This window comes from Phoenix dactylifera, chromosome 8 (assembly GCF_009389715.1).
Source record: "Phoenix dactylifera cultivar Barhee BC4 chromosome 8, palm_55x_up_171113_PBpolish2nd_filt_p, whole genome shotgun sequence".
NCBI lineage: Eukaryota > Viridiplantae > Streptophyta > Magnoliopsida > Arecales > Arecaceae > Phoenix > Phoenix dactylifera.
In genome coordinates, this window is record NC_052399.1 from 28,177,129 (window position 1) to 28,190,839 (window position 13,711).

At 44.7% G+C, this 13,711-nt stretch overlaps 3 protein-coding genes across 3 annotated transcripts; all 3 read right to left on the reverse strand.

Moving 5' to 3' along the window:
- Nucleotides 1–3,102: 3,102 nt before the first annotated feature.
- LOC103711262 (NADPH-dependent aldehyde reductase-like protein, chloroplastic) lies at nt 3,103–4,214 on the reverse strand. Its single transcript, XM_008797344.3, has one exon. The coding sequence runs from the start codon at nt 4,203–4,205 to the stop codon at nt 3,408–3,410; it is 798 nt and encodes a 265-aa protein (XP_008795566.1). The 5' UTR covers nt 4,206–4,214; the 3' UTR covers nt 3,103–3,407.
- Nucleotides 4,215–6,726: 2,512 nt separating this feature from the next.
- Nucleotides 6,727–8,026, reverse strand: LOC103711261 (NADPH-dependent aldehyde reductase-like protein, chloroplastic). Its single transcript, XM_008797343.2, has one exon. The coding sequence runs from the start codon at nt 8,018–8,020 to the stop codon at nt 7,103–7,105; it is 918 nt and encodes a 305-aa protein (XP_008795565.2). The 5' UTR covers nt 8,021–8,026; the 3' UTR covers nt 6,727–7,102.
- Nucleotides 8,027–12,446: 4,420 nt separating this feature from the next.
- On the reverse strand, nt 12,447–13,711 carry LOC103711285 (NADPH-dependent aldehyde reductase-like protein, chloroplastic). The gene has a single exon (XM_017843831.3). It carries the CDS (start codon nt 13,534–13,536, stop codon nt 12,622–12,624), a length of 915 nt encoding a protein of 304 aa, XP_017699320.3. The 5' UTR covers nt 13,537–13,711; the 3' UTR covers nt 12,447–12,621.

The following is a 13,711-nucleotide window of genomic DNA, read 5'->3' on the forward strand; positions in this document are numbered from 1 at the left end:
GATTCTCTCTCTCTCTCTCTCTCTCTCTCTCTCTCTCTCTCTCTTCTAATTTTTCTCCTATTTCTCCTTCAGGATTAGGAGAATAGTCTATTGTGAGGGAGGGGTAGAAACGGCTTATTATGGAGGAGTTGATTCAAGGTGAGCCATCTACTGCTCCGTTGTCCTCCTCTGCTTCTCTTAATCTTTTGCTTCCTATAACTTTTGCTCCATCTTGGCCAGGATGGCCCTTAGTGTCCAAAGGTAAACCAATAATTAAGGTTCCATGCTTTTGTTTCCTACCTAGAGATGATTACGGGTCAGGGGACATGGGAAATTTAAAAAATGTCTGGCCTGAGATTATATTAACTAATTATATATTACAATAGAATAATAACATGTTATATTGCACTCAGTCTATAATAATGGAGGAAAAAGAGGAAATCAGGCGGGACGGGCAGGCCCTAGATTTGCACTTCAAGATTGGGCCGGGCCTGGGCAAAGGCATCAGGCCTAACTTTTATTGTAGAGCCGGCCTGGCCTGATATATGACTAGCCCTATTCCTGCACAAACTCATTAATTGTATCTGTAGTACAATAATAGCCTTTCTAGAATTAAGACAATAATTAGGAAGTTGGCAATGACTAACCAATCATTGGATACGCATAGATTGTCCCTTGCTTGAGTTTATGTTCCGTTATCAACAATTCATTTCTTTCCCCAATGATAGGGTTGTCATGGATGCTTTTTGAGTGGGTGGAGGAGGCATCATGATGAGTACCCTAAGTGGGTGCATATTGCAAGCTTCCCTGGAGTAAGGCTCCCATCCATGATTGGGAGCCTGTAGGCCTACTTTAGTCAAAAGGGGGCCCATCACTTTGGCCTAAGGGTTCGCTTTGCCTTGAGAAACATAAGACATCACACTCGAAAAATTTTCACACTTAGGTTGCCCTTGTGTGACATGACCATTCCATCCAGGCAAAAAGCATCCTCTGGGGCTACATGATACGATTTTTTTTTTCTTTTTCTTTTTTAGATTTAAAATTTTTATTTTTTAAATAATAAAAAATGAAAAAGGAAAAATATTCAGTATGTCACCGATTGCTAAGGAGAGAGAGACCTTAGAAAATGGCTGCACCTTTACCAAGTCGGTTTGGATTGTACCTTTCGTGCTCTTTCATGACATCAACTATTAGATCATACCTCATACAGATCTCAAAGCACTCCAAACTCTTACTTTCATTTGTCTCCCTGGACAGCTATTGCGTAATCTAACTGTGCACATTGCCAAAAAAAAAAGAAAAAAAAAAGAAAAAAAAAGTTAATCATTCTTTCATGCCAAAGTCAGCTTTCTTTCATAGAGCTTCCTTGTAGGTTGCATCCATTGGCTTTTGCAATGAAGTATGGATCGTGGGGCTTTCAAGGAGTCACGTCGACTCTTTACTATGCGTGTGTGAAAAGTTTGACCTAACTTATGCAGATTCGGGCTAGGTTTTCTTTGGTTACTTCCAACAGATGCTAATCTACCCTATACCCTCTTATTAGGCTGCTTAAATCCATCACCTTATTTTGAGCAACCAAGGTATTCCACTTGTCAATGCCTCGGCCAAGCATGGACAGAATGAGACCCCAACTTGTACTAGCTGATCGAAAGTGCATGTAAAAGCCTTTAATATTTTACCAAGTTTGCCTTCGTCTGTAGCTCAAAAATGTCAAGAAATGAAGGGGCTTCAAGACAAGCCTCGAGGCTCCCGAAAATGGATGGATCTTGATTCTTGATGAACTTCTAAAGCAGGTGGTTCCCTCTTCATGGCACGCTATGAGTTCAAAATTGGAAGGAAGAAAATAGCGTTCTAAATAAGAACTAGTATCCAATATTTTTAGGATTTCTGATTTTTCTTTCTTTATTTTTTTTTCTGAGTTTAGGGATAGTCTTCTATCATGCTAGAAATGAGGAAAGAGTCGGAGAAATTATTCCTCAAAGATTGCCCCTTCCTTGGAGCCGGTTATTGGTTTATTAAGCAGATATAGGAGAAGGGGGCCTCATCAAAACCGAATTCTGAGTGTGACCTCTCGTAAGATCTGAGTTGTTCATGCCTTGCATCTGAATGATGATGAGGAGAATTATAAAACACGTGACATGAAGCTGAATGATCTTGGGGTTGAATGATTCTAGTGAATGATGTGCAATCTGCTCTACTAGAGAAGGTTTGATAGGCATGGTGCATGGGTTCAAAGATTATGTCCTCTTTAGTGGTTAATTTGATGTGCCAGCTCAATGATCATCATAGGTGATGGGAGGCAAAATGGATGGTCCTGCTCTAGTGTGGAACTACCCAATTCCCGCTGAGAAGACCTCAGAGCCGAGCAGGCCAGGCCTCAGTCCCGCTGAGAGCCAGGCTGACCTTGAACCCCGCCAAAGGCCAAGCCAACCTCGACCAGAAGCCAGGCCGACCTCCGCCCCCGCCGAAGACCGAACTGACTTTGACCAGAGGCTAGGCCGACCTCAGCCCTCGCCGAAGGCCGAGCCGACCTTGTCAAGAACATGCCGCGGTGCTGGCCACGCCATAACATGCCAACCAAGGACCATACCTTGCTGCCTAGCCATGCTTGCTAAGAGCCATATCTTGCCACACCTGCCAAGAGCCATACCCTGCCACACCAGTCAATACCATGCCGTGCACAAGGACTATCCAAATCGTGTGCCTCAAGCGAGCTCTGGCCTTAGCCACACGCCCTTTGGCTAGGACCATTCCCTTCTATGATGAGGATGGACCATATCTCAGCCACCTGGGTACCTTTGTGAGGACTATAAATAAGCTATATCAAAAACACTCAGAGACTTTTTTCCAAAAAAAAGCTGGATCAACTCTAACTTAGCCATCGGAGGGCCTTCGCCGGCATCTCCACCAAGACTTTGTGCAGGTACCCCGGAGCGCAGGAGGTGGCTCTCTTTCTCCGTCCTGGTCGGCGTCTTCTCGGCTTCCTTCGGCGTGGTCACCCTCACCCTCAAGCACAATGTATCATTCATTCACCACGCCGCAAAGGGGGAGGTAAAAGTGAAAATTTGACTTTAACAATGTTGAAAAAATATTCTTAACATTGATGACAATACCAAAGTCAAATTTGGCAAGGAGATCTTGTCCCCTTCAAAGACACGTCCATTACAATCACCAAACCGAATCCAAGTTCTACGTCTGAGTCATCTGATCTTATCAAGAGGCCAAGGTAAACGTGAACCAGCACTCCCGGTCCGATTCATTACAAGAGAAAGAAGGAAAAAACTACAGAAGGTTTCAGCAAATTAAGGAGAAAATAACAGCCAAGCCATCAAACTCCCAACTCGCCAAAACTGTATTATTATTTACCACATCATCGCACCATAACAACTTTCTAACCTGCTGCAACTCATGATCAGCGGCTATCAGACTCAGACGTTGCCACCATTCACACGGACGACCTGGGCGTTCACCCACTCTCCGGCGTCGCTGGCCAAGAACCCCACCACCGGAGCAACGTCCTCCGGCAGCCCCAGCCGGCCCATCGGTATCTCCCCCATGTATTTCCTCGCATCCTCCTCCGACTTCCCTACGTAGAACATCGGCGTCGCTATCGACCCAGGGGCCACCGCGTTCGCCGTGATCCCCGTCCCCCGGAGCTCCTTCGCCAGAATCTTCGTCATCACTTCTACGGCACCCTTGGCACCTAAGTAGGCCCCGTAGCCCGGCCGCAGCAATCCCACTCCCGACGACGAGAACGTGATGATCCGCCCGCCGCCGCCACGCACCAGCCGGTTCGCCGCCTCCCGGCAGCAGAGGAATGTGCCCTTGCAGTTGGTGCCGAACAACCAGTCGAACTTTTCCTCGCTGGTCTCGGCGATCGATGGGTAGTCGGCGTCGAGTACGGCCGCGGCGGTGACGAGGACGTGAAGGTCGGGGCCGAAGACATGCACGGCAGCGTCGAACAATGACTTGACTTGGGCTGCATTGGAAACGTCGGCGGCGACCGCGATGGCCCGCGGGGGACCGGAGGTTGCACCGGTGGTGGCGTTGATAGCAGAGGCCAGGGTTTCGGCCGGGGTCGGATCGCCGATGTAGCCGATGACTACGTGGGCGCCGAGGGAGGCGAGGTGTTTGGAGACGGCGGAGCCAATGCCGCCGGCGCCGCCGGTCACGATCGCCACTCGTCCTTTCAGCGGCAGCGACGTTTGGCCGGATGGAGCTGCCATCTTTTTTCTTCCTTCGTATTCTACGTGTCTTCATGGTCCCTTTAAAGACAGGGATAGGACATGGAGGACTGAAAAGTAAAATAAAAAATTAAATAGACATGACCGATGTCGAGTCCGGAGGGCGGTCCAAAACATTCCCCCCCTCGCCCACCGTCCGTACTCTTTAATATGTGAATATCAATTACAAACATCATTTGTCTAGCCCAAGTTTTGGATTACATACAGATTAATTATTAAATAAATAAAATAAGAAAATAGAAAAATAAACAGGCAGCAGATCTCACCACTAGATGAGTCCATTAGTTCATAATTACTAACCGTATGTCCTCCAAAAACGAACCATAACTTCTCAAATAGAAAAATTTATAGACAGCCAGTTCCCACAAGTTAGAAAAGTTAATTAGTCTATAGTGAGTAATCATGTCTCCAATAGTTTCCCTCAACTTGGCGACTTGCCAATCAAAAATTGAAATTGAGAACAGTAGGTTGCGGACCTAATTAATCTTTCAAAGTAATTCAGCCAAGTTAATTCGTAACAGGTGCTTCTTGGGTGCAGAATATTCTGCTTCAGTTAAAAAGCAAGAGCTAATGCCTTGTTTTTTCGAATTTTGAAGAGAATGGTGAAGCAGCAAGCATGACATAATAACCAGTGATGGAACATTATGAATCACCATAGCTTGCTCAATCTGAATCACCAGATGCATGCATGGAACCTTGTGGCATTAAAGGAAAAAAGAAGGATGCCTTCATGTTTGCTTTAGATGCCGAGGGAGGCAAATGACAAATTAGCACAAGTGACGGCAAGATAGATAAGGCACCCAATTAATCTCCAATTATCTTTGTCCGTAGCAAGCAACCAAGATCCAATATTTTAGACCAGAAGGATGAGGTATGGAAGTGCAGAGCCTAATTATTGGTTATTTGAGTATCTTAATGAGAGGACCTAATAATTAGATTATTTGTCTATTTTATTTGGGCACAGTTCCTTCTCCCATCCTTGTCCAACTTTGTTTTAAACCGTTCTTATGGCAACATAAGGTAGGACAGTAGCTCAAAACTGTCAAGAAATGAAGAGGCTTCAAGACAAGCCTCGAGGCCCCCGAAAATGGATGGTTCAGGATGAACTTTTAAAGCAGGTGCATGGTTCCCTCCTCTTTTTTTTTTTTGGCTAAACAGCAGGTGGTTCCCTCTTCATGGCACGCTATGAGTTCAAAATTGGAAGGAAGAAAATGGCGTTCTAAATAAAAACTAGTATCCAATATTTTTAGGATTTCTGATTTTTCTTTCTTTATTTTTTTTTTCTGAGTTTAGGGATAGTCTTCTATCATGCTAGAAATGAGGAAAGAGTCGGAGAAATTATCTCCCAAAGATCGCCCCTTCCTTGGAGCCGGTTCTTGGTTTATTAAGCAGATATAGGAGAAGGGGGCCTCATCAAAACCGTGATCTGAGTGTGACCTCTCGTAATTAAGATCTGAGTTGTTCAGGCCTTGCATCTCCGAATGATGATGAGGAAAATTATAAAACTCTTGACATGAAGCTGAATGATCTTGGGGTTGAATCTAGTGAATGATGTGCAAACTTCACTACTAGAGAAGGTTGGATAGGCATGGTGGGTTCAAAGATTATGTCCTCTTTAGTGGTTTGATGTGCCAGCTCAATGATCATCATAGGTTACACCTCTAAGGCGTGAGAAGGCCGTTTTCTTTCATGGAGGCTTGGATAATAGAGGCACTTTCAATAACTCAAGGAAGGTCATGATGCCAAGTAGACTATATCTAATGGTGTGGTGGGAATTACTAATGATTATTGCAACGTAGTCATACTCCTCAGTTTAGATCTGGATACCACGTCACACCATCTGCTAGAAATCCACGTCATCGCTCATCTTCTCATTGATTAATTTAGCCATGGATGGATGGTGCAAGATTTGCTACCTGTAGTGCTTCTTAAAGGAGGAAGTATTGTTATTGAGGTGGAGATGGAAGAGTTGATTGAGGTTGAGGAGGTAGAATTGGCCGAGGCAGTACTGGTGCAACTGACCTCACTTGTTCTAGCTCTACAGCTCTCATTAATTCTTGGGTCTTATTTGAGACACCCTGCATAAAGCTTTCTCAGAACAGTTACATTCATAGTAGTAACAATAAATCTATTACTCTCATATCCATGCTGTCAAGTAGCCTTGTTTCTCTTGATTTATTAATGTTCCACAGATACGCGCGGATGCTTCCTTCAGGGAAAGAGATTACAGTCTCCTAGGGTAGGGTTGATCATTCTTTGGGTTAACAAAAGTTAACTCTCTTTTAACCCAAAATCTGGGTGAATGAAACAGTTCTTCATTTCCATCATGCAACTTGTCTATGGGGCCTCATAGAATAAGGCTTGTGAACAAAGAGACAGCCCCAGCTGTAACTATCGTACGAGGTAGCAAGTGGGACAATGTTTTAAAATGCATAAAATATATACCATGTATTTCATGCAAGCACAATGTATCATTCATTCACCACATTGCAAAGGGGGGAGCAAAAGTGAAAATTTCAGTTTAACAATGTTGAAAAAATATACTTAACATTGAAGACAATACCAAAGTTAAATTTGGCAAGGAGACCTAGTCTCCACTTCAAAGACACGTCCATTACAAACATCTAACCAGATCCAAGTTCTACGTCTGAGTCATCTGATCTTATCAAGAGGCCAAGGTAAACGTGAACCAGCCCTCCCGGTCCGATTCATTACAAGAGAAAGAAGGAAAAAACTACAGAAGGTTTCAGCAAATTAAGGAGAAAACAACAGCCAAGCCATCAAACTCTCAACTCACGAAAACTCTATTATTATTTACCACACCATCGCACCAAACAACTTTCTAACCTGCTGCAACTCTTGATCAGCGGCTATCAGACTCAGACGTTGCCACCATTCACACGGACGACCTGGGCGTTCACCCACTCTCCGGCGTCGCTGGCCAAGAACCCCACCACCGGAGCAACGTCCTCAGGCAGCCCCAGCCGGCCCATCGGTACCTCCCCCATGTATTTCCTCACATCCTCCTCCGACTTCCCTGCGTAGAACATCGGCGTCTCTATCAAACCTGGGGCCACCGCGTTCGCCGTGATCCCCGTCCCCCGGAGCTCCCTCGCCAGAATCTTCGTCATCACCTCTACGGCACCCTTGGCACCTAAGTAGGCCCCGTAGCCCGGCCGCAGCGATCCCACTCCCGACGACGAGAACGTGATGATCCGCCCGCCGCCGCCACGCACCAGCCGGTTCGCCGCCTCCCGGCAGCAGAGGAATGTGCCCTTGCAGTTGGTGCCGAACAACCAGTCGAACTTTTCCTCGCTGGTCTCGGCGATCGATGGGTAGTCGGCGTCGACTACCGCCGCGGCAGTGACGAGGATGTGAAGGTTGGGGCCGAAGGCATGCATGGCAGCGTCAAACAATGACTTGACTTGGGCTGCATTGGAAACGTCGGCGGCGACCGCGATGGCCTGCGGGGGACAGGAGTTTGCACCGGTGGTGGCGTTGATAGCGGAGGCCAGGTTTTCGGCCGGGGTCGGATCGCCGATGTAGCCGATGACTACGTGGGCGCCGAGGGAGGCGAGGTGTTTGGAGACGGCGGATCCAATGCCGCCGGCGCCGCCGGTCACGATCGCCACACGTCCTTTCAGCGGCAGCGGCGTTTGGCCGGATGGGGCTGCCATCTTTTTTCTTCCTTCGTATTCTACGTGTTCTTCACGCCGCGGAGACTTGGCTCCATGGTCCATATAAAGACAAGGATTCCACCAAGATGGCAGCTTAGTGGTAAGGGGCTTGGACTTCATCTGGATTGTCCGAATTCAAAATGTATCAGCATTGATTAAATTAAAAAACTACATGTCTCATGCCCTGGCTCTGTGTGGATATGCTTTCCTTCTATCAGTATTGAGGTGGCGCTGGAATGACGTATTCACATATGGATGACCCCACTCACGGATTGGGGAGGGCATGCGAAAACTTATGATCTGCATTGAACATTTTTTTTTAGAAGAAAGCCTAGTGGGGGCTGCTATGCAAGTGGGGTTCTGCCTTTTTTTCTTCCCCTCCTATTTTTTGAGGAAAAAAAAAAGATACGGATGGGACAAGGAGGACTGAAAAGTAAAATAAAAAATGAATACACTACAAGATTATTGGGAATTAGCGACGCAATTTTTGGCCTTTAGCGACGCTTTTAAGCGTCGCTAAGAATCGTCCCGACCCTTTCCTAAGCGTCGGTAAAGCGTCGCCTATGCTACAGTAGAGAAAATTTTTTCCGACGCTTGGAAGAGCGTCAAAAATTAGCGACGCTTTACCGACGCTTTTTGCGTCGGTAAATTAAAACATAGCGACGCTTTAAAGCGTTGCAAATTTCGGTTAATGTTGGATTTACCGACGCTTCAAAGCATCGTTAATTCAATTCTTTTCGATTTACCGATGCTGTAAAGTGTCGTTAAATTGCAATTTGCGACGCTTTAAAGCGTCGCTAATTGGTTTCTCGTCGGAATTTTACCAGTGGGCCTTGAATCCTCCCATCGACAGAGTCCCATGTGAACGACAGCCTGCTAGCTTGGCATTTAGCTGACCGCCCGGCCCCATCGGCCCCGAGTCTCATGTGCACGGCGACCCAATTCGCTGGCCAAGACCCATTGGAGAAGGTCGAATTTGGTATTAAGATGATGCCGGTAGCAATAATAGCAATGGCCCCAGAAGCATGGAAGGTACGTAGCGGAGGTCTTTGCTGTCGAGCAGCAACATTGCGGTGGAGGCAGTGGTTGCAGCGATAGTGGTGAGGATGTGGGTAACGTGATACAGGTGGTGACAAGCAAGAAAGGCATTTTCGTGGGGTTAAAAATACGAGTTTTTTTGTTTTTAATATAGTAAAAGTAAGAATTTTTTATTTTATTTTTTTAGAAATAAAAAGATATTTTAGAAAATCAAACATAAAAATAATACCATCAAGCATATTTTTTTATTATAGTTTGTGTGATTTTATTTTAAAAATAAAAATAGAACAAACAGGCAATAAATGTTTCCAAAATTTTAGGAGACAACTAGCCTCGGTGGTGCCAGGTGTGACGTACTAATACGGAGGGTTAATGCCGGAGCCTAAAGGGGTATCCGAGCTGGGCCCACGGATGGGAAGGGTATGAGTAAAAACGGCCAGTGTGCCCAACATACGGTCAGTTCTGCCAGCATCGAATATTCTCCTAGCGAGATGGGCCGGGGACCAGTGGGGCTTGCTGCGCGGGGGTGGGCTTGTCCCTTCCTCCCTCCTTCCTCTTTTGCCTAAGCAGAAAAAAAAAAAGAAAAAGAAAAGAAAAGAAAAGAAGAAGAAGAAAGGAGACAAGATATGATTTAGATATGATTTAATTGGACAGTATCCAAGTGACAGGCTCTCATCGCGGGCAAAAATCAACCTCGAAGGTCTGATCTCTTAACGGATAAAAGAAATTTCGAGCTTAGCATGGTTCTCGTGGTGCCATTATTGTGCGACAACATCCGGACCATAGGGACCATGAAGGCACTCTGGCTAAAGCCGGGATTGGTGATAATGGAGGTGGTCATGGAGAGAGAGACGGCATGAAACCAAGTTGGTGAGGGGCGTAGAACAGTCTGGCAACGGAAAAAACAGGGGATGCAGACAGGATGCTTTAATAGCTTCTCTACATTATTTGATATCTCATATAATGGTTCTGTCAGTCAACATATACATCGCTTAGGGCTACGGCAATCGTTTTATTAGAAGCTTTCCGTTGACAGGAGTGCTTTAAACTTATATCATATTGCATCGTGCTAAAGAAGTTACAGACTCGTGTATGGAGTTTTAACTTAAAGGTACGGGTTGTAAGAGTATGTGAACTCTTATGTACACATTCAGTTTTTAATGAAAGAGTTCAGCGTTACCAAAAAAACGACAAAAAGGGGATACCTGGGAACTATTAGTGCAATAGATTGTTCTCATATCAAAAAAAAAAAAAAAATGTTGCGATAGATTGTGATCTCAAAACTGGAGGAGTATGATGAAGTATAAACTTGTTGTCATCTCCATCCCTCCTATTCATCTGGTTCCTCGCACAACAGCCTCAACCTCCAATGTTACTTAAGCGTAGGTTCCTCGTCCTCTTCTTCCTTGTCGTGATTCCTCTACTTAATTTTGTACTGGATATGGTAATGAGAGAGGGGCTGTTACAACTTCAACTTTAATATCAAATGCTCTACAGGAAAGGAATATTTAAACATGGCACTACGTTTGCCTATGGGATGCTCAAACTGGTTTGTTTTGAGGGAAAAAAATCTGTTGCCTTGTAGCTAGGTTATCCTTTACAACCCAGGGTTCCGCATAGATAATTCAAGCAATTGGATATAGCCTACTATCTCTAAACTGCTTATCCATTAAAAATCAAACAATTTGGAGACTACTATCTTATGCATTAAGTTAAAAAAAAAAAAGACTGTTAAAATAACAAGAAATAATGCAAGTTTTTTTGACCATTTGATATATACGCTGAGAGTCATCAAATCATATGATTTTAAATATATAAGTAATTTAGAGGTAAAAATATATTTAATGCCTTGGATTATCGATGTAAGACCTCCATCATCTAGTCCAAATCCAATCGAATTTGAGTGGAGATAGACTTTTAAAATCTAAAAGTTGTCCTAAGTCTACAGCGTTAAAAAGATGATACTAAATGTGCAAAGTGAAAAGGATATATTTTTCTTGTAAATTTTTTTTATAAAAATAATATAAGATAAGATGGTCTTTTAGGAATATGGAAAGAAAAAGTTTTTGACTCTAGAGCAAGATTTTCATCTCGTTATCAGTTTCTAGCAATATAGAGCAAGTACTGATATAAATATCATAAATCTCGGCCATAGTTATATCAATCAGTTTAAATTGACGTAGATTGATATATCAGTTGATATGATATTGAAGTATTGCCTAGGATCTCCTAATTTACATTTCATAATCTTAAAAATAAGATTTTTTTAATTAATTGTTTAAATTAAATATATTATAACAATAATCAAGATCTAAGAAATTCTGATTCCTATAATATTGACTAAGATTTTTAAGATCTTGGGGCTTTCCTTCTTGATCCAAACTTCCAATCCCATCCGAGATACCAAGATTTCTATCCATGTCAATATCGAGCATCTTTTGAGATTGCTAAGTTCGTAATTAGAAACTTTACTCTAGAGGAAATGAGTAAAATCCAAGTTGGGCATGAACCGATGCAAGCTGGAGAAAGTTGACTACCCTTTGATTACCCTGGCCCTTTGAACATCAAATACTTAATCTTTCAAACAAGTTAAAGGAAATAGTTATTATGGACCTGGACGTGATCGAAACCTGATCCGGATCCAATTTTTTTGGGATGAGGTTGGGTTAATGGACTCAATCGACTCAACCCGAATGATCCATTGAGTCAAAAATTTTGATTGTGAACCCGACCCGTCCCGACCCAATTTTCTATTGAGTTGGGTCCGGGTCTAACATCAAGACCCGAACAAGAAATCGGATTGAGTCGAAGCCACTGATGCCCCGATCCAACACAATCCATCTACACCCCTGCCCACAACTTTATCTCACAGTCCATAATTTATGATCTCAATATTGTGACTAAATTGTTTCCTTCACATTACGTGAGTATGACACCTTCATTGTATTACTTTCATATGAGTTCGAGAGTTCAACTAGCACCAGTTATGCTGGTTCAAAGCCAAATCCCTCCCATGGACTTGAACATGGCATTCTCCTTCTCCATGGCCATGGCCAAAAGTCCTGTCCTCTCCATTCATGTCATGAAGCATGGAATTCTAAACTCTCAACAAATATCGAGAATAAACTATGCGAGCATAGAAATCTAACCTCTCAACATCTAGAGAAAATATGCTATGCGAGCATAGAATTCTAACCTCTTGACATCTAGAGATAATAGGCTATGTAAGCATATAATTCTATCCTTCCTCTCAACATCTAGAGGGAATAGGCTATGTATTGGCATGCATCCTCCAATTATTTAGACATTGAATCCATCAAGACATTTTGATGGATGCAGACATATTCCCAATCCCTTAAGCTTAACTTGTGCTGTTCAAAGCTTGAGAAAGTAGGCCACGCAGCAGCAGATAAATTGATCAGCTTTTCAGTAGAGGATATGCTTGCTGTCTTGGGGACAAATGCGACATTTGAGGCATGGGAAGTGTTGTTGCAACGAGAGTGTCGTGGAGAATAACAGAGTTTATCATAGCCAAGAGTGTAGTGCTGAGTTAGGTGTAAGAAAAAAAGAATAACAGAGTACCTCACGCCTAAACCTTGCTGATTCATTGACTGCACACTTGGCAACACTATAATCAACCAATTCTCATATTTGCAGGAAACACAAAAAGGGAGTGATTGCAATCAAACATATCCACCATTCAGCCGGATGATCTGGCCATTGACCCACTCCCCGGCATCACTGGCCAAGAAGCCCACCATAGGGGCCACATCTTCAGGCCTACCCAGCCGGCCCATTGGGCTCTCAGCTGCCACCGCCCTTATCCGCTCCTCCGATTTCCCGGCGTAGAACAATGGTGTCGCGATTGGCCCCGGCGCCACCGCATTCGCCGTGATCCCAGTTCCCCTCAGCTCCTTCGCTAGGATTTTCGTCATCACCTCTATCGCACCCTTGGTCGATGAGTATGTACTATACCCAGGCCTCAACGAGCCCACCGTCGATGACGACATTGTTATAATTCTACCTCCGCCACCTCGAACAAGCCGGTTTGCTGCCTCTCGGCAGCAAAGGAACGTCCCCTTGGCGTTGACGTTGTACACCCACTCCCATTGCTCTAATGTCGTCTCGGCAAGTGGTGGGTACTTGGGGTCTTGGACACCAGCAGCCGCCACAAGGATATGGATTTTTGGGCCAAAAGTGGACTGGGCCTTGTCAAAGAGGTATTTCACCTGCTCCTCTTTCGATATATCCGCTTCGACTGCAATGGCCTGTGGGCCGGAATCGGCAGTGGTGGAGTTGTTGAGGGAGGAAGCAAGGCTATCGGCCGGCACAGGGTCACCGACATAGCCGATGACTACCTTGGCACCAAGGGAGGTTAGGTGGGTGGTGATCGCACTTCCGATGCCGCCGGAACCTCCTGTTATGATGGCCACCCGGTCCTTAAGTGGTAGCGAGCCTGTAGTACCATATAGGCCAACTGCTCCATTGACCTGGCTAGAAGGATATCCATCTCCACCTTGTTCATTGGCTGAGTCCGATGAGGGCGGCGAGCCGGCGTTGTTGCTCGGTGAGTTAGCAGAATTTGAGGGGGATGCCATCTCCGGAGACTAGCCTAGCTTCTCCCTCTCCTTCCTCCTCCAACTCATTTCTCAGCTAGAAACAAGGAGGAGTTATATTTTAGCTCGCATGGGTACTGGCATTCACAATTATCATGTGGCAGACGGAAGGTGTGGCCACGGGAGTTTCTTCACAGTTTCCGGGCTCCACAATCTT

Bases quoted from the DNA above. Each gene is read 5' to 3' on its own strand.
- LOC103711262 (XM_008797344.3), bottom strand. From the start codon at position 4,205: ATGGCAGCTCCATCCGGCCAAACGTCGCTGCCGCTGAAAGGACGAGTG.
- LOC103711261 (XM_008797343.2), bottom strand. From the start codon at position 8,020: ATGAAGTCCAAGCCCCTTACCACTAAGCTGCCATCTTGGTGGAATCCT.
- LOC103711285 (XM_017843831.3), bottom strand. From the start codon at position 13,536: ATGGCATCCCCCTCAAATTCTGCTAACTCACCGAGCAACAACGCCGGC.